Source organism: Silene latifolia, chromosome 3, assembly GCF_048544455.1.
Source record: "Silene latifolia isolate original U9 population chromosome 3, ASM4854445v1, whole genome shotgun sequence".
In the NCBI taxonomy this organism is placed as follows: Eukaryota; Viridiplantae; Streptophyta; class Magnoliopsida; order Caryophyllales; family Caryophyllaceae; genus Silene; species Silene latifolia.
Genome location: NC_133528.1, coordinates 29,547,259 through 29,572,871, shown reverse-complemented (window position 1 = coordinate 29,572,871; position 25,613 = coordinate 29,547,259). Strand labels below are relative to the sequence as shown.

Below are 25,613 nucleotides of genomic sequence, written 5' to 3'. Positions count from 1 at the left end.
AAGTGTGTTACCGTCTCGGTTGCCCGAGGTTAGTACATATCAAAAGCGTCTGAACTGAGCACATTTATTAAAGTACTGTAAAGTATAAAGTTTACAACATCCAAATCCAAATACTGATTTAACAAAATACAACTCCAATGTCTGACAATAAAAGAAATCAAACTAAGACTCAGACGGTGATGCTATGACTGGTGATGACAATACTCCCATGACTGTCCCCAAGCTCACACTAGCAATACCTGTCAAGCCTGCTCACCATCCCCGAATGGATCACCGCCGATTCCACAAACAACAACGGGGTCAGTATTACTCAATGATAAGACAAACAAACGAAGTAATCAACTGATCATCTCCAATTCCCAATCATCCGTTCTCACACAATAACCGACTACACACCGAAGTGTGTAGCCCTGCCAGATTACCCATCGCAACAGGTAATCCTCGCCGCCAGTGGGTGACCGCAGCTGATCCCACCTAGTCCAACTTCTCAACGAGCGACAAATAATCCCTATCCCTTAATGTGCACATCCCCTCCCGTGGCGGGTTCCACAGAGGGCGAACTAGGGTGTGAAGGCACTCCCGCAAGTGACTCCACCACAATCACAATCACATGACATCACAGCCGTCTCAATACCCTCACACCAACATCGTCACAACAATCTCCATACTCCGATGATAACAGTAAACACACAACCAACATGTCTTACAAAGAACAGTAAACTGAGTAGGGAAACCCTACCTTAGCAATCAACAGTGGAAAGGAACTCGAACAATCAGAAAGGCTCCTCTACGAAGTCTTCTCCTATACCATAATCATATAACACAATTACACATTGCACAACCCTCATATTCCCAATTCCGTAAATATACAGTAACCCCAACGAATACGAATAACATAGAATTAGAACTTACCAACAGTAGGATGAGGAATTATATGCAAGAACTTCGAAGATTACACACACAACAATGCTATGGGATAATTAGGGAGTGATTAGGGAGAGATTAGGGTTAACGTAGAAATGATGAAGTTGAAATGATGTTTTAAAAACTGACGCGGGATATAAAAATAATCTTAAAAACTCCCTAATCAAACCGTCAAAATAACACTCGCCAGACCGAATACTCGGTCGAGTAAAGTTATACTCGGCCGAGTATCCGCTACTCGGTCGAGTATTCACTATACTCGGCCGAGTATTCATTGGCAGAACCAAAACAACTCACAACAACAGCACTACTCGGCCGAGTAGGCTCTACTCGGTCGAGTAGTCACCAAAGAAAATCCGTAGTATTACACAAGGGAACAAACCTTGACTCAAATGCAGATGATATCCTTGATGAGACTCCAAATACTAACAAGACATACACGAGCAACCATAATGATGGCAGTGGTCTAAGAGATCCAGAAACTTCATAAGAAGATTAAGAATACGATACCTGGAATTATTGCCAGCTTAGAGGAGGCCAACCCTGTAGTTTATTTTGACTCACCTTTCATAGATGAGATAACAAAGGTGGACTTACCCAAGAAATTTGTGGTGCCATTGATGTGAAGTTATGATGGAATGACGAATTCACAAAACCATGTAGGCTTCTACAAGCAAGGGATGTTGGCCGCATCAGTGAAAAATGAACTAAGGCAAGTGTGCACGTGTAAGGGATTTGGAACAACTCTGGTCGAGCCAGTGTTAAAATGGTACATCAACCTGCCTAATAGAAGTATCAAATCCTTCATTAACCTGGTCAATACATTCAATCAGCAATTTGCCAACAGTATGGAGCTTGAAAAGCGACCCACTGGTCTGTACGGATCAAGAAAAGTCGGATAAGACGCTGTGGATGTGGGAAAATGAGGTACTTATCCACGGGGTTGAAATTGTTTGGAGTCGCCACCAAATTTAAGGAAATTTGGAAACCACTTTTGAAAATGAGATTTGAGTTCGTCGTTGAAAGTACGTGGTGTGAAGTTCATTAATAAAACACCCACCCCCGCCCGTTGCAATAACGACCTCTACTAGGGACTATGATGGCTAATTTGGATAAGACTACGATTGTTGTATGAGAGTGCAAAACACCATTTTGATCCTATCATGTGATTTGGTTTCTAATCGTTTAATGCATCTAATCTACTTTATTCAAGTGATTTAGCATGTGAGGTTGATTTGAGCTATGCTAACAGGTATTCACAACATAGCTTGGGGGGAAGGGAAGCAATTGGGGCACTACCTATTATAACCCAGACGATTCTCGTCGACTCGATGTGCAAACAATTGAATTAAAGATACAACTCAATCTAAATACAATTTCTAAACAAGGACTTACGCTTGACACGTCTATCTAGGCTTTGGAAAACGTTCCAATGATAAGGCCACGGCTCACATAGGACTTCGTCCTTAGCCTCATCATCGTTTTGCGCACTTACTTCGATTTAATCGATTAAATACTTCAATTTAACCAATTAAAACAAAGGTTTTATAAAAATCGTTTTGACTTAAAATAAAGGACTAACTTGACCCATATTTAAAGTAAAAATTACATTGCTTGAAATGAATTACAATAATTACAACGATTAAATAACAATAAAATTTGAAATAAATCGCAATAGTTAAATAAAACAAGACAAAAAACCGAACCAAATTGGCACGAAGGCCGAGGCATCACAAGGCCAAAGGGGTGGTCAAAATTGACTATTCTAGTCATCGAATGCAATGAATCGGATACTAATCATGCGCAATTCAACTAGCGAGAAGTCGTCATAGATGAATTCATTAAATTCTTTAAAGAAATTCATTTTAAATCCTATATCGGGTTTTGTATGACCTATAAATGTCTAATTCAGTTAACATGCTTTCTACATATTAATTATGCCAGTCGCAATTTAACAATAACATACATGCATTATTAGTCAAATAAAACATGTGATTTAATCTAATTATTTCATAATTAAAATTAAATAAATCAAACCATGTGAATAATTCTAATTATTTCATAATTAAAATTTAAAAAAACATTAAACATGTGAAATAATTTAATAACTTCGTAATTAAAATTAAACAAATCACTAAACATGTGAGATCGAATTAAACTAATTTAAATTTCATTTAATTGATTTAAAACATGTTATCGTCATACAATGACAAACTATTTCGTTTTAACATGTTAATTATTCTAACTAAACATGTTATCGTCATAAATCGAAAGACTAAGAATGTGATTAACATATTATTTATTGTAAACAACAATTAATCTATCATTAACGTCATAATTACGAAACATCAACTAATGAAACGATAATTAACGACGATAAAAAAATGAGATAAAAGGGGCCTTAGGCCGTGACATACAGGAGCAGAAGGAGAAGGAAAGAGACGGAATTTTGTGCACCCTCAACTTACATGTAAACTTGGACACCACTTGGGATCCCGTATGCAAGTGTTGCTTAGAAGCCGCATCTTCAACGATTGTAAAACAAATTTCGAAACAATTTAACAAAATCAATTTCGAAACCAAAAATCAATTTCTCGTGTAAAGGCACTTCATGTAGCGATTTTCAAATGAAGATTGTGACTTCGTTTCTTACTCAAATTTAAATCCGAAAGATGTTCTGGAATCCTTAGACTCCAAAGATTCAAACTTTAGTAAAACAAAGAAGGAAAAACGGTTTCAAAACAAATAAAAATGGATAAGAACATGTGCTGTGCAGAACGCGAGAAGGCACGAACAAGAGAGCAAATCGATGCTCTAATGTTCGTCTAATCTCTTGTGTGAACTTTGTGCTTTTTTTATGGGTATGAGAGGAGTTTAGGGTTGCTTTTGGATGTGAGGTTGATGGTGGTTTGCTAGGATTTCGAGCTCTCTCAAAACCGTGTTCTCTCGTCCGGTTGCGAGGGTTAGAATTGGAAATTACACTACTACAAATCCAGGCAACTACAACGCCCCTTTAACAACGATTATTCACGAAAATCACAATAGACGTTGTAGAATGTATGGCGCGAATTTTACTAAAATGAATTATAACGGGTATGGCTATAACAACCGTTGTTATAAGTTTTAACAACGGGTAACACATGCACAACCGTTGTTAATAATTTGGCGCAAAATTGACGCAAAGTTAGTGAAAAGTAATCACAACGGTTACTTTTGAAACCCGTTGTTAAAACTTATTTGACAACGGTTGTTGTTTTACAACCGTTGTTAAAACTTATTTGACAACGGTTGTTATTTTACAACCGTTGTTAAAACTTATTTAACAACGGTTGTTGTTTAATAACCGTTGTCAATACCTTCCATACTATAAACCACACAAACATAAATCTGCTACAACCACAAAACACAAACCTTAATACCCAAACACAAACACAGCAGACAAACACAAACACAAACACAAACACAAACACAAAACACACACTTTCTCATCGTCTCTTTCTCTCTTTCTCATCGTCGCTTTATCTTCTCACCGTCACTGTTGATTTCATCATCTCTTACTTTCTCTAATTATCAGGTGAATCTCGCCGTCACTGTTGGTTTCATCGTCTTTCATCGTCATTATTTTCTTTTTCTAATTATTTCATTTGCATGTGTATGTGTTTTTATCGACCATTATGTTATTTCTTTAAGTATTATTCGCTTAATTAGCTAGTAAAACAAATTAAATAAACTAAAACAAAGAAGAAGCAAGATGATAGAGAGGAATGCATGATAAACATAATTAATATATATATATATATATATATATATATATATATATATATATATATAATAAATACATAAATTAAAAAAAAAATTACATTAATAAAAATGCAATTCTTATATTTTCATAGAGGGTCTTATTCTCCTCTATGATATCCGTCCTCTCCTCCTTGGCTATTTGGAAGTTCCGTTCAGCAGTTGCTATATCGTCATATAGCCGCAATCGTGTCGCTTCTGCTCGTCAAGCCATCTTCTTTGGCGTCCTTCAGTATGGATCGAGCATCCGCAAGGTAGCTCCTGAAACTTTCCTCAATGTGGAGCAACCGGCGGATGAAACTGTTGTTGTTTCTCGATCATAGTAAGAGTCTTAAGGATGATATCATTCAATTTGTTGGAGTTTGGAGTTTGTTTGAAAGATTAAGTAGGGTTTATTTGGCGTTTGTTTTAGCAGTTAGGGTTTGGAGATGTATAGTGAGATAATGGAATGTTAGTTGAGATAATGCATGTATTTATGCTAAGCAATGTGTGGGTGGTTTGAGTTGTTTTTTATTTAATATATATGTTAGGAAGTTGTGCCATAATCATCATCATATCTTTCTCTGCTGCTTCAAATCTTATTACTAACCCTTCTCATTCCATATTGTCCGTTCATATGCACATGGATGGCAGTAATAATGCATGCATTGGAATTATAACTGGCCGTAATTATGCATGCATCTAGTAATATTTGATTTAATTTTTTTTTATTTTTTAAGAACAAACAACAACGGTTATTTATAAACAACCCGTTTTCTTTAGTTATAATAACGGTTTTGTATTTTATAACCTGTTGTTATAACTTTCCCCCCAAAATTGAGTCACATTTTCCACAACGGGTTTTTATACTTAAAACCGTTGTTAATAGTTTTAACAACGGGTTCCTTAAGAAAACCAACCGTTGTTAAAACCTTTTATAACGGACGCTTTAACAACGTCCGCTTTTTTATATAACAACGGTTTTTAACCGTTGTTATAGCCTGTATCTGTAGTAGTGTTAGCGACAAAATTCTGACGACAAAAAGCACTTTAATATCGCATTTTTAATTACCGATCATTGAAATGATATTGTTTTAACTACGTTGATAAGAACGGTAGGTGTAGTTTACAAAGAACGAATATAAGGAATAATGAACTTCTACATTTAGGGATTTATTAAAATTTTGAATCAATAGACCTGACAAGGCATATAGACGAATCCGTTTTCAAAATGGGCGATTTTCACTAATTATTTAACGATATGGGTCGAGTCGCAAATTAATTGTCGAAAATGGGTCCACGTAGGCTTGGTATTGACGAAGCTATTGTGAGGGTCAAGTCGCCAGGGCGGTTGGCGACTAAGCTCGAAGTCAAATTTTGCGGATCACCTCCCCTTTCCAGTATCATTCATCCACAAATCAGAGTTGGCGTCAAGTCGCCAGGGCGATTGGCGACTAAGCTCGAGGTCGCCAGCCGAGTTGGCATTTTGTCTCTCAACGGTATTGGTCGCTGACCGAGATGGCGACTTAGATCAATCCTAGCTTCGGGTATGACGTGGACCCATTTTGGGTAATTAATTTGAGACTCCACACATTTCGTTAAATAATTTGAGAAAATCGCCTATTTTACCAAAAAAATCCATATAAACGGTAAATGTAGTTTACAATGAACGATAATATAAGGAATATATGCCAGTATTTTCACCAGATATTAAATTAAATAATTCAATTCCATGCATGGACGTGGGACCAGGAAGAAGAAATGGACATAGTGCGATGTTTTTTGAGGAGTAATTTAATAATTATACCCTTTTATATACCATTTCTCTAAAATAATTTCCTTTTGAAAACATTTTAATAATTTACTCCCATAAAATGTTTCTCAGGTCAAAAATTGCACCCATTTGCATTTTCAGGTGAAATGTCTTTTTTTATGACCGTTTTGCCCCTAGATCAATATTAATACCTTCTATTCCTATTTTACTTAATTCATCTTTTTACTCTCACCTATTCCTATTTTACTCCTATTTCTACTACCAATTACCATGGCAATCTTCAATTAAATCAGCCAAGCAACCCAAAATTTCGAACCACCATGGGACCGCCACTATGGCTCAACCCTCGAGCTCCATTCCAGCCTGCTCTTCCATCCTCGACCACCTCAATCCGCATCACCAGGTGACACCACTCCATAGCAGTTCAATTCACCCACAAATACCACCGTACTCACATCAACCAACCCAGAAACGAGTCTCATCTCGTACCCCTGATACCGACAAACAACCGAGCAGCAATCGACCACCATTAATTCGTCACCTGTTCCTCCTCACCTCGACCCCAATTCGCAGCACAGTACCTACCCTTACCGCAAAATTATAAAAACAATTATACAAAATTATACAAACACAATTATAAAATCCATATTATTAGGTAAGATTAATCGCCAATTAACAATTGTTCTAACAAACACTAAATTTACTTATGTTTATAATAATCACTACGCCAAATCTGGCAATCAATAAGGAGTGTATCACAACGGTTTAATGCATTTATTAACGACACTTAGATTACCGTTTTCAAAATATTGACGGAAACCTAGATCGTGCTAATAGGAATTACGGTTCCCTCGAAAACCGTTGTTATTATAATTTGACAACGGCTGATTAACAAACCGTTGTCAAAAACTTTTAACGGTTTCCAAAAACTCGTTATCGAATCACTCTTATCAACGATTGTTAGAAAACCGTTACCAGTTTAAGATATCGGCATTTCGAAAACCGTTACTAAATTAACACCAGCAACGGTTTTTGTTACCCATTGTTATGTTATTGCTACGGATTCTTTGTAACAGTTATTATTGTCTATTATGAGATAACGGTGTTTCAATTCAACCGTTGTCATTATTTGATTAGATTTCACAATTTGATTACTGCATTCAAAACTGAACTTTAATAAATATTCAATTTGACCAATAATATTCAATTTGACCAAAATAATTCTATAAATATGTCTTCATATTTTAGGTCAAATTCAAAATTATCAAACATTTACTCTCTAATTTCTTTCTAAATATCTCTCTAAAAAAAATATGGCTGGTGAGCTATAATCATGTTCTCGTTACGCACAACCTTTTACTTGCATTCTCCATAATCTCCCGGTTCATTATGGTGTGAATGGAAAGGGTTTAAACCCTAATTTAGGGTGGTTGACGGAAATGTTTCATAACTCCGGTTTCACCGCGGTTAAAAAAGTGTACCCTGTGTCTACAAACAAGTAAGGTTTTGTAGGCTTCGCTTTTATCGTGTTTGACGAAGCCAACTGCCATGATAGTTTTCGTCAGGCAAGAAAATTAGGGGCTAGATTTGCGGGGGAAGATGCGGGGAAAGAGGACTTCTATTCGGATGATAAACAACAAGGCCCTTATCTATGGGTTGCGACCCATCTTGATCATCATCTGCTGAAACATTGCAGGAAGAATCACATTCTTGCCACTGTGCCTTTGTCATGGGAGAGAGAGGCCATTCCACCTGCGCTTCCCGATGATAATGAAGGGCCGATCTACGACTTGCTCTATACCGAAATTCATAATGAGTATCCTGATAATTCATCGGATTCTAATACTTAAGTCTTTAATTATTATCTGGCATTGTAAGTTGTATTTGGATTATGGTGGTGGTTTGAATTAAAGTTTAATTATTTATGTTTTTTGTTACGTTTTTGGTTACCCCATCCTCTGGAATTCAGAGACAATATCACCACAAAAATATCAAACTTTTATTATAATGACTTAGATTTTTAGGAGTACATTAAAATATCAAGCTAAAGAAAACAAAGTCGCGTAAAACAAACGTTGACAAACATGAAAAAGCAAATGTGTAGTGTGGAGTTGAATGGAGGGAGTATGTTTTTTGTTACCCCATCCTCTGGAATTCAGAGAAAATATCACCATATATGTCTCTTTCACCTTCAGCCCAATCCAAACAGCTGTTTTCCCATTGCAACGGCACTGTCCCCTGCTCGGCAATGCGACCTTGGCGGTGCAGAATCGGAAGTAGTAGGAGACGGTCAGATTCATTCGCAACCCATAAATATGGGCCTACCCGCTGTTCATACTGATCAAACCAGAGTCTCGAAGAGTCATTGTTATAGAATGCCCGCTCAAGTTTGCGAGCCTGACGAAAGCATTCCCGCTCCTCACCCCCGCCAAACTCGATGAGGGCACACTGCCCGAAGCCATGATGCGCATCATTGTCCGGGTAGATAGTTTGAACCAAATTCAATCCGGCTAACCGAATCAAACCTATTAACCAGTCAAGGCTATACGAGATTATAGCCTTTCCATGCCCGTCCTCTGTATACAGGAGATTGTGAATGATGCACGTAAAGGGTTTAGCGTAAATAAATCTACTTGGGAGTCCTACAAGAGGTTCATATGATGCTTCATCATCATCATCAGTGGATGAATAATATGAACCACTGTAAGTTGATGAACTTGACGACATAATCGATGTGGAAAATTAATGGAGGACTTAACAAGTTAAGAATTGGAAAGTGCAAACGGTACACGTTAAGATTGTGAAAATTATAATTCTACTTATATAATGAGTTTGGGTTCTATTGGAAACGGTATAATAAGATATTAAGAATTGGAACCGGTATAATAATAAGATAAGAATTGGAAACTTAACAAGTCAAGAATTGGAAAGTGGAAACGGTAGAAGCTAAATAAGAATCGGTCCAATTACTTAATAAGAAACACAACGGTTATCAAAAAACCGTTGTCCAATTAGTAAAAACACAACGCCAATTACTTAACAAGACTAATGCATGCCTTGTAATTTTTACTTTTTCTGATTCAAAGTTACAGTATTGCGTGTTTGACCGTATGTATAACACAAAAAGATAACGGTTCTTTGTTAAGCCGTTATCATATTTCATATATCAACAACGGTTTTTTGTAACTCCGTTGTCATATTACACCAATAAACAACGGTTTTTCTTACAAACGTTTTAAATACAGATCCAAAACTGAAAAGTTTTTGGTTTTACCAATGCATGCCTATTATTATTGGTTATTTGACCATTATTCACCTCATGCATGCATGCACAATTAATACAAGTTTGAATGTAACGTATGGATGAAATTAATCTAATTAATTATAGCTTTATTATACTACTATAAATAGCATCACGTTTGCAGTAACAATAAGAATCACTTTATTATTACTAACCTTTCTACTTCACTTTCTTAATAATCTACATATACATACATATAATAATATAATAATTAAAAGAATGGCAGTCGCACCTTCTCAGCAATCGGTAACCCGCTATATCAACCCGATTACGTGCATAATTCACAATCTCCCAGTCATACGCGATTCTGCTGGGAAGCGAGCTTCTAAGTCTATTAACCCATTGAGGGACATCCTCATTGAGAATGGGTTTTCAAATGTTAGGGCAATCCACCCGGCTTGGAATTCTAGTCGTGGGTTTCTTGGATATGTTCTAATCGTGTTTCGAGGGGATGGTCTTGACGATTTTCGCCAAGCAAAACAACTCGCTGCAAGGTATGCATCACGTGACAAACAAAGAGGCAAAAGTGACTATTATGACGGTGACCCTAAGGATCGTTATGTACACGCTGGGCCTTACTTATGGGTTGCCACCGATGGGGACGCTCATCTGATGAGAAAGTTCTTACCGTACATTTTTTTTCATGTACCGAAATCATGGGAAGACGAAGAAGTGCCTCATTTTGATCACCGTCGTGATGCCGATGTAGTAAGCTTGATTTATAATCAAGTTTATCCTCAGTACTCATCTCCTCGTCAAACTCCTGTTAGGGTGTTTGATTAATTAATTTAATAATTAGTTAGCTGTTTGTTTTTGTCGTTTTTATTTTTTATTGTGTTTCTTTTTTTTCCTTGTTGTACTGTTTTTTTTTTATTTCGCCATTGTATAATATGCTCGTTTTAATATATAGTTCTACTCTTTATTAATTACATTCATCTTGAATATAAACACTTCTAAAAATGACAACGATAATGCATAAAAACCGTGTTATATCATAAACACCTCTAAAAATAAATGGAAATTCGATGATATTAATAAGATAATTACAACGGTTCTTATAAGAAGCGTGTTAAATTATGCAATTGCTGAATAATATTATTTTAAATAACCTTCTTTCTTTCTCTATTTCTTCATTTCTCTATTTCTTCATTTCTCTCTCTCTCTCTCTCTCTCTCTCTCTCTCTCTCTCTCTCTCTCTCTCTCTCTCTCTCTTATTACTCAAATTATGTCAAGTGGTAGCTCTTCTTCTTCCTCTATTTCAGCAGGGACATGTAATTGCTCAGTTCCGGCAGCATTGCAGACTTCTTGGACTTTGCAAAATCCGGGAAGAAAGCTTCTTACTTACAAATTCTATAATCCCGAGACTAAAATGCGTGGATGCAATTACTTCAAGTGGGTTGATGAACCAATGACTGAGTGGCAGAGGAAGGTTATAAACAGGTTAGTGAATGAGAAAAAGAGCATGGATATCGAGATTACTCAAGTGAGAAGTATGTTATATCAATTTGAAGAATTGAAGCGGAGAAATGACAGTGAAATATTGAAGGCAAAAGAAGAATGCAAGAATTTAACCATGGATATCGTAGAACTCAAAAATAATGAGGCATGGCTTAAGTTAATTGTCAAATTTCTTCTTCTAATTGTTATTAACCTAGTTTATTATGTATGGTGGTAGTTTGTACTCTTTATGTGTAAACTTGTAATCCTTTAAATTAATGGAAATATAAGCAAGATTTTCTAAGAAACATATTGTAATTAGCTGGCATATACCAAATGATGCTTTATTTCTTGGCGGTAAAATCAAACACAATGAAATATAAAATAAAACGGGTATACCCAAACCGTTGTTAAGGACGTATACAGGTATAACGGTTCAGGCCGTTGTTATGTATATAAAAATGATGCTTTATTTCTTGGCGGGAAAATCAAACAACGTTAAAATATTACAGACAACGGTAATTTCTGAACCGTTGTAGATAGTACGAATTAATTCAGGTTTCAAACAAAATCGTAGTCTGTTTGGAAACAAAATATAACGATTTTTCTTATACCGTGCTTATTACTTTCCAATAAATAAGTTCTTGCAAGTGTTGTATTATTCACACATAATATACTCTGAGCTTCCCCTCCCCCACATAATATTCTCAAACATTGAGATTCTCCTCTACCACGAGCCTACCCATCGCCGTCGCAGTCATCGTCATCGTCGCCATTGTCGGCGCCAGATCAATCCGGATTGTCCTCTTTAAAGAAGTAATAAACGTTCCTCTCGGTAGATTTGTTTGTTTTTATAAGTATGCATTGTTATTATTTGTTTATTAATTTCTGCTTTAGATATGGTCCAAAAGCGTAAAACAAACGATGGAAATGCGTCAGGCGACGACTCAGGTGATGAGAATAATTTGCAACACACTTCGGGTCGAATGCGCCACAGGGTTTCCCTAGAAGCAACAAATTCAAAGATACCTAATCCTTTGCAATGGGATAAAGATACGGGGCTGCCATATGGTGAGTATGCCGGGTATTTTTCGAGTTGGTTTGGTTGTTGTGTAAGACAGTATGTGCCTCTCGGTACGCCGCGTATCAGTGAACTGAGTAAAATACGGAACACCATGCTAATAAGCAGAATAAAGGTATGTATATAAAATAATAAATGTTTTTGCTGAAATTAAGTTACTACTTTATATGTGTATTAGCCGAAATACTTGTACCAACTATGCTCATCATATATGCAGTTAGCTTACGTTGTCCCCGAAAAGTATGATAAGTACCTAAAAACAAAGACAGGGGAAGCCCTTAGTTCTTGGAAGTTAAAGATGGCTGAGAACCACTTGTTCAACAAGGAAACCGGGGAGATGAACAAGAACTCACCAACATAGAAGTATCCATATGTCAGTCAAGACCATTGTGATAGCTATATCGCTTATAGGCAGTCTGACAAGTTTAAGGTAACTTAATAATAATAAGTAAAGAAGTATACTTAGTTTAGTGTTTGGTCATGCTTACGTTTCTTGATACAATTTATTTGATGAAGGCTATGAGTGAGAGGAACAAGGCGAACATTTCAAAGAAAAAGACCGTCTTTTACGGCCCACGAGGTGGTTATAGATTGATTAAGAAGAAACTTGTAAGTACATAATTCTTATAGTATTAGACTATTAGGTGTTTTAGTCGGATGTTATATATGTTCATCGTAATCATATATATTTTGAGAGGATATAAATGTGATGAATGAATTGCAGGCAAAGCTTGGAAAATTCAGTCGTCACGACGCTTGGGTGAAAGGTCACACTTCTATGAATGGAAAGACGGAAACTGAATATGACAAGGACATCAAAGAGAAAATTGTAAGTTTGAATAAATATGTCACTTCTACCACTGGTAGTCGGAGTTATATAATTGTGTGTTGCTTAATGGTTTTATGTGTATATAGAGGATCTGTGAGAAGGAGGTACATGAAGGAAAATGGAAGCCTGAAGGACGTGATGAAATTCTTGCTAGGGCAATCGGCAAAGCAGAGCATCCAGGTCGTGTGAGAGGGGTATCGACGCATGTTGGTATCAGTAAGTATTTTGGGAAAACTACTCGAAGTGGTGATGATTCCAAGAAGGTAATCTATAAATACTGTATTTGAACCAACGTAATTTATAACTATATATGCTGACATTAATCCTACTACACAGCATCATAAAATAGCCAGGTTGATGATGAGAATGTTGAAAACTGGGGAAAAGCCATCAGAAAAAGAGTTGGATATGGTCCAAGAAGTCATAACGGAAGCAGATGAGGAGGAGAAGGAGGAGCAGAAGGAGAAGGAGGAGGATGAGGAGGAGGAAAAAGAGGTAATAATATTTATGTCTTATATATATATATATATACAATGTGTTATATGATTTGGAAAATCTGTACGTGTTATATGGACAAGTGTTAATGTACAGAAGGAAGCCGAGGAGGACATGGCAAGGGAGAAGGAAATGGCTCCGGAGACTCAGATGGGAGCCGAGGATCGATATCAGGCAGTTGAAGAGGAAGAGGAAGCCAGTAAGGCCGTGACACATGAATAGATTGAGGTAGTTGATGATCAGACGTTCTTCTCTACACCGAAAAAGGTAATAGCTGCTAGTTTATAATTATTCATCTCAGTACACATTTTTTACTTATGAAATTTATTAAAGGTAGTGAATGTATGTGTACTAATTGATTAAAGCTGTCGTGAAGGGCGATTGCAAGGTGCCTTGTCGTCTGTTCTATTTACAGAGGAAATAGAAAGTTGTTGTTGCCAGGGAATACGTGTTCGCTTACGACCGGCTTCAACAAGTGAAGGTTCACGGTATAGCCCTTCGTCACAATTGCTGTAAAGTGGAAGTGTCCTAATTATATAAAGACGAGTATGGGGAAATACAAGTACCATTTCCTACTGAGGAGGTCACGTATTTGAAAGAAGCCCTGAGCTCTTATGTGCAATGGCCTAACAACCTCATCAATGTTGTCATCTCCGAGGTACCTATACGCAGACGTTAATTATTACTTGTTCTTTAAATATATTAGGGTACGAATATTAACACAAGTACTTTAATCTTTACATTGTAGAAGTTAAGCAAAGCCATGGCAGCAGCTAAAGCAATTACTACTACGTCAACGGAAGTTGTTGCAGTCAAGCCTGCTTATGATTCTTATTATGAATCGTGTGACTATAAGAAAGAAATGAAAACTGCTTCGCTGATGGCTTTGCACAACCTGGCTGTAAAGAAGTCACCTAGAGGGGATGTAGTCATGATTAACATTAAACAGGAAATTATGGGCGCAGATGATGTAGCCGTACTGGACCCGAAGCAACTGATGGAATTCGTCGACCTTGACAATTTAGATGCTGTTCATTTGATCTGGATGAAGTAAGTCATATAAGAATAATGATGTTTATTTAAATTATCAATTACAATAACATTCTTTGTTCCATGTGGCGTAATAGGTACCTGAATAATCAGATCGCTGAGTGGAAGGTCCCATTTCACGCCTGCGGATTCTTGAGTCCTAAGGCGTTCTCTGTTAATAGAATTTCATACGAAGAACAAATCAATAGTATCGCTCGTTGGTTAGACCTGGCAAATGGGTCAACCGGGTCGGGTTCGGGTCGGGCCAGTTTGGGTCGGGTCATTTCGGGTTTCTCAAATTTTCGGGTTAGTTCAGATCGGGTCAGTTCATTTCGGGTTACGGGTCTATTTCGGGTTTGTTGGTCGGGTGTGTTTCGGGTCAAGCGGGTCGGGTTAATATGGGTCAGGCCATTTTCGGGTCAAAGATTAAGAGAAGAGAGGCATTTCAAGTCTATTAGGGTCAATTAAAGTTATATTTTGTCGGGTCATTTTCGGGTTGAGTGGTTTCGGATTGGTCATTTCGGGTCGGGTTTGTTACGGGTCCATGAAAGCTCGGGTCATTTTACGGGTCACTTCGGCCTTCGGGTGTCATTCGGGTTCAGCAATTCGGGTCGATTTCGGGTCTCGGGTCATCCTTTTCGGGTCGGGTCAACCGGGTCGGGTTGATTTTGCCAGGTCTATCGTTGGTTGATGTCGTCCAAAAAACTATGGCTTGCCCCTACAATGAGAATATGTATGTATAGTACGTGATTATTGTAATGAAATTAACATGCTTAAATGCGTGTAAATGAACTAACAGTTCAATGTCTCAAAATGAATAGGAAGTATTGGGTGCTACTGGCAATCCAAGTGGAAACAAAAACAGTGTACTGGATTGAGTCTCGCGAAGACAAACCCTATGACAGTTGTGTAAGGATGATAACTGAGTAAGTTTACAACCTTCAATAATGTCATTTGTTATTGTATGACTTGAGACATATATATGCAAATAATAATGGCATGTGTGTATATTTATGATTTAGAGTTTTTGAAGCAAAAAAAATATTATGTCCACTTGGATAATATGAAAGCGACGTTGTTCCCAATTTTATCACGCCATTAGTAAGTGTATTCTTAATAATTACTCGTATCATTTAATTAATGTTTATGCGAGAGGTTGATTATCTAATTCAGCTGATTTGTGTGTGATTTATATAATAGTCTCCTAAAGCACCAGACGACAAACAATGCGGTTTTTACGTTTGCCAGTCCATGTGGGAGGTTATCCACAGAAAACTATCTACTATTCCGATACGGGTTAGTGTGATTTAAAAACTATTTCAGACGTAAATTGAGTTCAATTCTGTATACTTCCATGTATTACATCTATTTGATTATGTATATTTTGAATTGTAGTTTCCACAAATACTCAACAAAGCCTCGGAATATTCACCAGAGGACATCAACCAGATGAGAAATATGTGGGCCAGTTATGTTGTTTCATTAGTGAGGTCTCTATAGTTTTCTCATGCTTTATGTACGAGTGTGTATATACAGATCCATTGTGTATTGGTTTCTTTTGTTTTCTCAATAGCGATTGTGTTAAATTTGATCATCCTGTTTGTCTTGTTTTTAAACTGGTTTAATTGATTGTGGGGTGTAATATTTTGATACATGATTGAATTTTTGCACGCACAAATTTCCGAATGCTATTTTTCAAAGAAGAAAAAAAATATCATTTCAAAGATTCTGCTACAAACGCCGCTTTGAAAAATAGCATTTCAAAGATCTGCTAGAAACGACCTAAAATCATTTTTTTAAAAAAAATAAAAAAATAAAAACGATAACGGTTAAAAACAACCCGTTGCAAACAAATTTTTGACAACGGTTTTATTTAGATAAATAACCGTTGACATATTTTCCCTCCCATTCAAACCGCCAAAAATATAAGATAACGAACAATAACCGTTGTCGAGTTCAAAACGTTTGCAACGGTTTATTTAAGCAGAACCGTTGACAAAATTTCATCAATATAAATAGATAACGGTTACATACCGTTGTCAACAGATGAATATAACAACGGTTTTGCACGCAATAAAGCCGTTGTTAAATTTTGACATTCAATTAAATAAGATAACGAAATGAACCGTTATTATATATAATATTTAACATGTAATCCCCTATAAAATCTAGTGCAAAACAACGGCGGAAACACTGTCGAATGGGATTAAATACACAAAGATAAAAGTTCTAACTGTTATAAATTGAGAATGTACAAAATTTCAAGGATAAAATTAAATGGTCAAGTCTAAACAAATGCCACTTTTATAAAAATGGCGAAAATAAAGAAAACGTCCAAAAGTGTTCAAGACTAAACCATAAAAGAAAGCAGAAAAACAGAGTAGGATCTGCAAACTACTCGCTAGCTCACACATAAATCCCCAGCAAAGCTAATACCTGTCATGTTATAAACATAACAGCCACAATCAGTGGAGAGTAACTTGACGTTCTCTCAGCCATATCACATGATATAAATGTTACAGAAGCAATAATATATCAAAATAAATTGAAATTTTATAAAACATAAGTAACAAAATATGATTACCAAATCACGTTAAAACCAACGTGCTGCATGCTTAAAAGTAAAATATTCAAAAGACAGAATGTAAATAATTTAGTTCAGGCTAGATATCCACTTTAGCTATACTTTTGACACCGCAGCATATTTACTAGTTTCGGGAACCCAATGTCACGCTAAGATGACCACCTCCAAGCTCGCTAACTAGACAACAAACTATAATAGGACACGACTTACCACGCAGTGCGAAGTCCTAGTCTAAGTACATGTACATGACTCTGCGACGATCTGTACTGCCCGCAGGATACTCAACCATATAGCTGTTTTAGTAAAACCGTATGCCTTAGTTTATTATTCTTTGCCTTTACTTTCATTATTCCAAACTTAAAAATATCCCAAAGATTGTATCTTATTTGAAATACATTACTTCAAAAGTTCGTAAGTGAACTACACTTTTATTTCCTCAAAATAGAAAGCTTAAACTTTACTTTCCAAAGTGTAAAATTATTTCAAGGTTAAAAAGTAATTGAAGCTATTGTACTAAAGCTTAGAATAAGCTAAAAATTTAATGTACTTAGTAAGATATATATTATTGGGCCTTAATAAGACAAACTCTTAAAAACAAATTTCTAAAACTGGACAGCAGTGCTATAAAATTATTAATTAAATACAGAAAAATCAAAATGATGCAAGACCAATTTTTATGGTTTCCTGTAGCTTTTAGCTACAACTTTCATTTTAAAACCAACTTCAAAGGACGAAAGTATCAGAGGTCTAAAAATCCATTTCTAAAAAAATGACAGAAAACTATATCCAGAAAGTTTCAATTCTTAAAATGACTTTACGAAAACATTTTAACGCAAAGTAAAATTCTAAATAGAACTAGACATTATAAAGTTTCTGTGAGAAAAATATTAGCCACTGTATCAAAAGAAAAATATGTTTTACGAACTAAACTTTGAGCAAAAGTCTGAAACGCGGTTTACAGGCGAGCTGTTCACAAATAATTTATTCTGAGAAAATTGTACATTAGAAACCAGTGAAATTTTACAGAGGTATTCTAAACTTAAAATAAACAGGAGTCTCTTTTTTAAATTTTTTGGTTTGAGCAACTTAAACAGACAAAATGTATTTTACAAACAGCCTGACAGAATTAACAGATTTCATAACAGTTTTCACAAAAACTTGTAAAATGCCTATAAAATCGAAAACAATGTTTCACAACCTAAAATTTTGCACACACCTAAATTTACAGTGTCTCGGCCACATATTAAATTTTCGAGAATTAACATTAAGATTTGGTATTTTAAATCGAATTAACATAGTTCAACATTACTAATATCGCATAAACCGTATAAACATTATAAAATGCAAAATAAATACTAAAATCCGAAACAAATACCACAAAAATTCATGGTAGCATAAAATCAAATATAAACTCCAGAAATAAAATTTTCTCCAGAAAAATAAAAATAAAAATCAAATTAAAAATTCTAATACCCAAAACAACGATTAAAGCATAAAAATGATTATATCACCCAAACGAATTTCTGTTTGATAAAATAAAAATATGTATAGCCAAAATAATATATAAAAATCATAGAACTAGATTTCAATAATTTCGAAAATCATATATGAGTATAAATCATCATAAAGTATTAAAAACTCAATAATACATGCAACTACAACAAGTAAATCGTGTAATACCGAGTAACGTCGAAGTTACCTCAATTCGCTATCCGAGTCGACAAGACATTCGTCATAAGTATCCTTTTGAATCTCGATAGTCTTGACAACGAACACAAAAATCAACCGAATCCATGTCTCTAATCAATTTTGCGCACCAATCAATCGTCCACTCCGTTAAAGAACAAACTTGAATTAAATAAGGAAAACAAGAATATTAACTGAAGTTGTAGTTGAGTCGAAATAAAGAAGCAAGAAGATAAGCACGTACGTAGAAATTACGAAATAAAGAAGCTGGTAGGCAAGTACGTACGTAATTTATTACGCACAACGTACGAGATGAGAATTGATGTACCAATCTCACGGTACTTTGGCGAGAGAAAGGAGGTAGGGTTTGTTTTTAGTATGATGTGTGAAAGAATTAAATAAAATACCTTAAATTAGGAGAGTTTAAGTGTAAATAAAATAAGGAAAACAAAGTAACAAAATCTTCTTGTTACACTCTCATTAGGCCGGTTAAAGTAAGCTAACAGTAAGCTAACAAATCCAAAATATCTTTTCTATTTTAAATAAGATAAAAATAAATAGGATATACAAATTATCTTATAAGTTTTGACAAATACAAAGTAAGTAAGTGTATAAAGTACCATGTATTTATTACTACAAGATCTATATGGTGATAAACTAAATGTTCCATTTTATAAATATACTAGGTAGTATCCCGCGCTTCGTGCGGCCCGTTTTAATATTTTATGATTATAATTGAAGAAAAATTATATAATTCATATATGACCTTCAATATTTTCTCTTATAAATAATTTTTTCTCAAATTTAATATTTTTAAGTTTAACTTCAATGTTTTAAAATAAAATATATAAGAGTTTTAATTAAAACTAATAAGTGATAATTAATTATGCATGATCAACGTTTTATAAATAAATTTATGACTGGTGAAATAACATATTAATCAAAATAAAATTTATTCGAATAATACAACAATCAACAATAAAATATCAAATTATATCATTTCACGATACTTTATGTCTCAAATCAATTAATAATTATTCAAAATGATGTGAACATAATTTTATGTAATTTTTAATTTTTTATGTATAACATGTGACATTTATCTATGAAACATATAGAGTTCAAACTCAACTTATTTAAATGTTTAGATTGTGTCATGCATGTGATATGTGTTAAACATATCTATGAGAAATTTGCACCTTTTGTTTTTTTTTAAAATTATATATAATGATGTTTAAGAGTTTATTACATGTAAATATATTAGGTTGAACTTTTTCAAATATTAGTTTTTGATGTTTAACTTCGAAGTATTTAAAAGATAACATATAAAATATATAACTAAAAATAATACGGAGTATTTGGTTAGTCATAATCAATATTTAATATTTGACTTATATATATTTAATTAAAGATATTAATTAAAGAAAAATGTAACGTGTTTTCTACTTTTTCAAGCCGTTTATAATACTATATTACTTAATAATCATTAATTTTGTTTTGATTATTCAAATGCATACGCAATCACTATGTACATACACACTCGTACACATACTCGTTAACACACTATTGAAACCTATCAAAATCTCATATGTATTCAATTTGTCCAATATAATATTTTTCATTCTCAGACTATAAAAACTTATCTCTTAGTAGTGTTTTAGAGTTGTGTTTTCAATATATACAATGACTCTTATAAAGATATTTTTCTTAATGGATTTAATAGTCTAAGTTTTATAACTTTCTCAAAATGTTTTTTTTTACGTAAATGTAAAACATTGTGAGACACTCACTTTAATCATCTCGACATATCAAAATAAATATTTTAATAAATATAATGAAAATTATACTCAATTGAAAGCATTTTTCACAATGAACGTAATTATTTACATTTTAGAATTTCTATCAAAATAAATTTTTAGTAAATTTAGAATCAAATCATCGTAATTATTTAATATAATTTTATAATAAAATTTATTTAACTATAATTAATATTTTGCTGAGATTTATACAGCATTTATTATGTTTGTATTTAATTTCAGCTGTAATTAATACGTGTATTTAAGGTTGTGTTGACACGTGGCGCATCCACATCGTTTCAACCCTGTTTTATATATATATATATATATATATATATATATATATATATATATATATATATATATATATATATATATATATATATATATATATATATATGAGAGAGAGAGAGAGAGGCGGGATCCGGTGAGAACGATCACTCGGTGAGAACGGTGAGAACGACCTATATTAAGGAAATTGCAACAAAACATTACGAGATCCGTTCCAAATAAAATGCGCATATAAAAGCTTAAAAAAAAAGACCAACTCATAATAACGATTTTTCATTCTTTCTCTACCTTTACCTTCTCTCTCTCAAAAACTCACAAAAATCCCGCGAAAATACAGGAAAACCGCCAATTTTAGCTAATAACGCCGCCAAATTAACGAAATTCTTCTTGATCAATACATTTGATCAACGAATTGATGTAAGTTTCAATCAATTTTACATATTTAACCGCATAATAGTCGTATTTACTCTACAATTAGTACTGTTTGTAGTTTCTGATTGTTGTTTACGTTTTTTTGATCTGATTCGTAGGGAGTTGATGGACATTGAAGAATCTAATACCTTGATTGAACCTACGGATGCGATTGTTCCAATCGCAAGCAATGATGTCGCACAAACATCCTCCAATTTAGGTATGTATCAAGTTTAATTTGTTGTTACATTACAGTCTACAGTTTGTTTTGATCGTGATCGGATCGTTGCGAATTGATGTATCTGATAGCCTAATTGTTGAGTTAACTGATGACTGATGAAAATTGATGAATCAAGTGATTAGTTTTTTTTTTAGCATCATGTTTGATTATTTTGTCGAAAAAAATGATTCATATCAGTTTTGGGTTAAGGTTTATTGATGATTAGATTTAGAAATTTTGCAAACCTGATTAATGTATCTGCTAGCTATCTGTTAGTTCTCTCATTATTGCAACACCGAAGTTAGTTACCATGGTATCTACGTATATGATTAATGTATCCATTAGTATAATTGATGCGGTTACGTTATTCAGCAGCGCAAAATTGTTTATTATTGGTGTATCTGGACATCTACGTTAAAGTAGTCAGTTATAAAGATACGATATGACATTGAACAGACACAATTTTCTGTGTTAATTTATGCGTTTTTTTTTTGTATTTTCTTGATCTCTAATTGATTAAGTGCTTCTGACTTAATTAGCGTATCTGGAAATATATTTGTCGCGTATCAGCTAGTTGTACTCTCTGCTTATACGATATACTGTTCTATCGTGTATAGATGCAGGCACAACAATTATCGAGACACCCTCAAAGGAAAGAATACCTGTATGCGCGCCAGAATTGAAGCCTGTTTTGGGTATGGTTTTTGATAAACTGTGGGATGGGTTAGGTTTCTATAAAACTTATGCTACTAATTCTGGATTTAAAATGAGGAAGTCGACGCAACGAAACATAGACGGGGTTGTAATGACAAAGTACTGTGTGTGCAGTAAGGCTGGAGAAAGTAAGCCTAGAGGGAAGGTAAAAAAGAGGCAGAGGACCCACCTTCTCTCAACACCAAACACAGTGGTGCATTTGACCGAGTCACGAGAATTAACCCTTATACATAAAACCATGATTGTTGAGAATTCGAAAGTGAATAAGGGGCATGTGCAAAGCTTTAGGATGTTCAAAGAGTACGTGAAAGGGTATCAAAATGTAGGGGCATCACTCGAGGACTTCAAAAGTTTTTGGAGGGATGTGAAGAAATTTATTAAAGGGTATGATGCGCAAATGATGATTGAAAATTTCATGCACAAGAAAGCCATGTGTAGTTCATACTACTTTGATTTTGATGCTGACGATTGTGGACGACTATCTAGGGTTTGTTGGTTTGACCCTATAGCTATAAAGAATTACAGTCTCTTTGGTGATATGACGTCTTTTGACACGACATTTAATATGAACACATATAAAATGATATTTGCACCTTTCACGGGAGTTGACCATCACAAGCAATGTGTGACATTTGGAGCAGGACTTATAAGAAAAGAGACTGATGAGGATTTCGTATGGTTGTTTCGGAATTTTCTGAGCGCAATGAGCAATAAGTATCCTGTGTGCATAATTACTGACCAAGATAGAGGCATAAAAGCAGGGGTTAAAACAGTGTTCGGGGACAAAACGCAGCACAGATATTGCATGTGGCATATCATGAAAAAATTGCCAGACAAGATCGGAACTACGCTATATAGAGAGACTAACTTCATGAAAGAGTTGTGCTCATGTGTTTGGGCAGAAGATATCGAACCGTCTGAGTTTGAGGAACGGTGGTGCTCAGTTATAACCTCATACGGGCTGATCGACAATGAATGGTTAAATACGATGTTTGACATAAGGGCTTCTTGGATCCCAGCATATTTCAGGGATTTATTTATGGGTGGACTAATGAGAACCACGTCCCGGTCTGAGTCCGAGAATAGCTTTTTCGGAAATTTCATGAACCCAAACTTAACTTTGGTTGAGTTTCTTATGAGGTTTGAAAGCGCTATGGACGCTCAACGATGGAAACAGTCCAAATTAATAGCCGAGTCAAAAAACTCCTTCCCTGATCTAGAAACGCCTCACCTTTTGAAAAAACACGCTTCTGAGTTCTACACCCCAGTGATGTTTTCTGAATTTAAAAACGAGTGGGTGGCTGCTTGTTTCACCTGTGGTGTTCAAATTTTAGGGGTTACTACCAGTGATATCATCCCCATTATTGATCGTGAAAAAGACAAGGTTTACTATGTTAACTTTATCTCTGACGAAATGAAAGTGAACTGCACCTGTAAAAAGTTCGAGAGACATGGAATCTTGTGCCGTCATGCGCTTTATGTGTTGAAAGAACAAGGCCTTGACAATGTTCCAGATCAGTATCTGTTAAGTAGGTGGAGCAAATTGGCAACGTGTCAGCCGATTTGTAATAATGTGCCACATACTTTAATTGAAGATTTTAACTCATTAGATGTTAGACGGCACAAAATTGGTACCCTATGGTCTGAGGTGTTCTCGTGTGTGACACTCGCTGAACAAAAACCTGAGTATGTGGATGAATTAATGGGCATTCTGAAAGGTTTCAAAGACAAGATAAGCGCACAAACCAGTACGTCAGAATGTAGTAGTACTAGTAACACGGGTGATAGGATGAGGAACAAGACTAGGGAACTTGAGATGCTCTTAGGAACATGTCTTGCCTCCTATTCAGTCAAAGACGAAAGGGTCTGGAAAACGAATGCTGTCTCAAAAGGAAAAAGCTACGAAAGAACAGAAGAAAGCGCCCAGGAAATGCAATGCTTGTGGAGAATTAGGATTTCATGATAGTCGGAATTGTCCTGGGAGAGTATGATTCCATTCATACAGGTACGCTAATATTTGTGGTGTATTCATTATTAGAGAATATGGAAAGCAGATTGAATTTGTAAGATGGTACTTGATTAAGAAAATAGTATTGTTGTATGTACAAAAATTTGTAACCGTTAATGTTTGATAGCCTTTTTTTGTTTCAGGATTGAACAACGAAAATAGTTGAGGATCACAAACACAAAGATATTGATTAATGGCAGAATGATTGAAGACTTCATTTTTGAGCTGTTCTATGTGATTTTTGATCATTTTTTATTTCGATCTTTTTTTTTTCATTTGTATGTCTTTTATTTTTTATTCTTCGTATATCACAAGATACTAGCGTATCTACATGGATTATATGTGCATCTGTCAAGGCTGAAAGTGTATCTATCAGGATTATGAATAGAAACACTTGTATTAATATATACAATGCATGGATGATCATTCATAGGTTCTGATATTAAGAGCTATTGAATCTGCTCGTTTTTGATATGTGAATTGGTAAAAAGTGAACTTTCAGCTATTGTCCAATAACTGATGATTTTCTATTTATGTGCAAAAGACAAAAAGCGTGTATATTAACACGACTGTTGCACATGTTTTACATGAGAAGCGTACCTATTAGTATTATATGTGAATAAATAGCGTAAAATATTAATAAACAATGATTCGCGAATTTAAGTTCCATAGACAAAACATAATATTGTATGACATCTAATTATCTATTACCTGATGATTTCATTTTTAACCCACTAAAAAAAAATATTCGGTTGTTGGTGGGTTGTGTAAGTATATATTATTAATATGTTATCACGATTGCTGTTGTGTCTATGTGCAAAAGTAAACAAGCATGTATATTAACACGATTGTTGCACATGTTTTACATGATGAGCGTACTTAGTAGTGTAATTGTTTAGGTATTTTTACCCAAGTCGATTAATTAGGGTCAATGTAGTCTATATTCGTTGGTTGGATGTATGTTCGTTCGTATGTAAATAAGTAAATAGAAAAATAAAGTGCGTAATGTAAATTGACACGTGAGATTTGGTGACGCGGAAAACCCAATGTGGGAACAACCGCGGGAGGGCCGGTACCCTGCCAAGTATTGCACTATATGAATAGGAGGATGATTACAATTATGGCACAAAGCTAATCTTGCTGGCCCTAGGCGTCAGGCCTGCAAGATCTTGGACGAACGTTTTATATGTTGAGATGTGATCTTGAGTGTTGATGTATGAATGCGGGTGTTCGATGAATGTCTTCTTGATTTGCTT

The 25,613-nt window shown here is 35.0% G+C and overlaps 1 protein-coding gene across 1 annotated transcript; it reads left to right on the top strand.

Moving 5' to 3' along the window:
- The first annotated feature begins 1,562 nt into the window (after positions 1-1,562).
- On the top strand, positions 1,563-24,312 carry LOC141648893 (protein FAR1-RELATED SEQUENCE 5-like). The gene is made up of 4 exons (XM_074457601.1): positions 1,563-1,797; positions 2,146-2,176; positions 21,535-21,635; positions 22,253-24,312. The coding sequence occupies exons 1-4, from the start codon at positions 1,563-1,565 to the stop codon at positions 24,310-24,312; spliced, it is 2,427 nt and encodes an 808-aa protein (XP_074313702.1).
- The last annotated feature ends 1,301 nt before the right edge of the window (positions 24,313-25,613 follow it).

What these genes read in the sequence shown, in the direction of transcription:
- LOC141648893 (XM_074457601.1), top strand. Translation starts at nt 1,563, where the DNA reads ATGACGAATTCACAAAACCATGTAGGCTTCTACAAGCAAGGGATGTTG. An exon ending in GCTTGAAAAGCGACCCACTG is followed by an intron (nt 1,798 to 2,145) that starts GTCTGTACGGAT and finishes CAAGTGATTTAG; the next exon opens with CATGTGAGGTTGATTTGAGC. An exon ending in GATTTGAGCTATGCTAACAG is followed by an intron (nt 2,177 to 21,534) that starts GTATTCACAACA and finishes TCTGATTCGTAG; the next exon opens with GGAGTTGATGGACATTGAAG.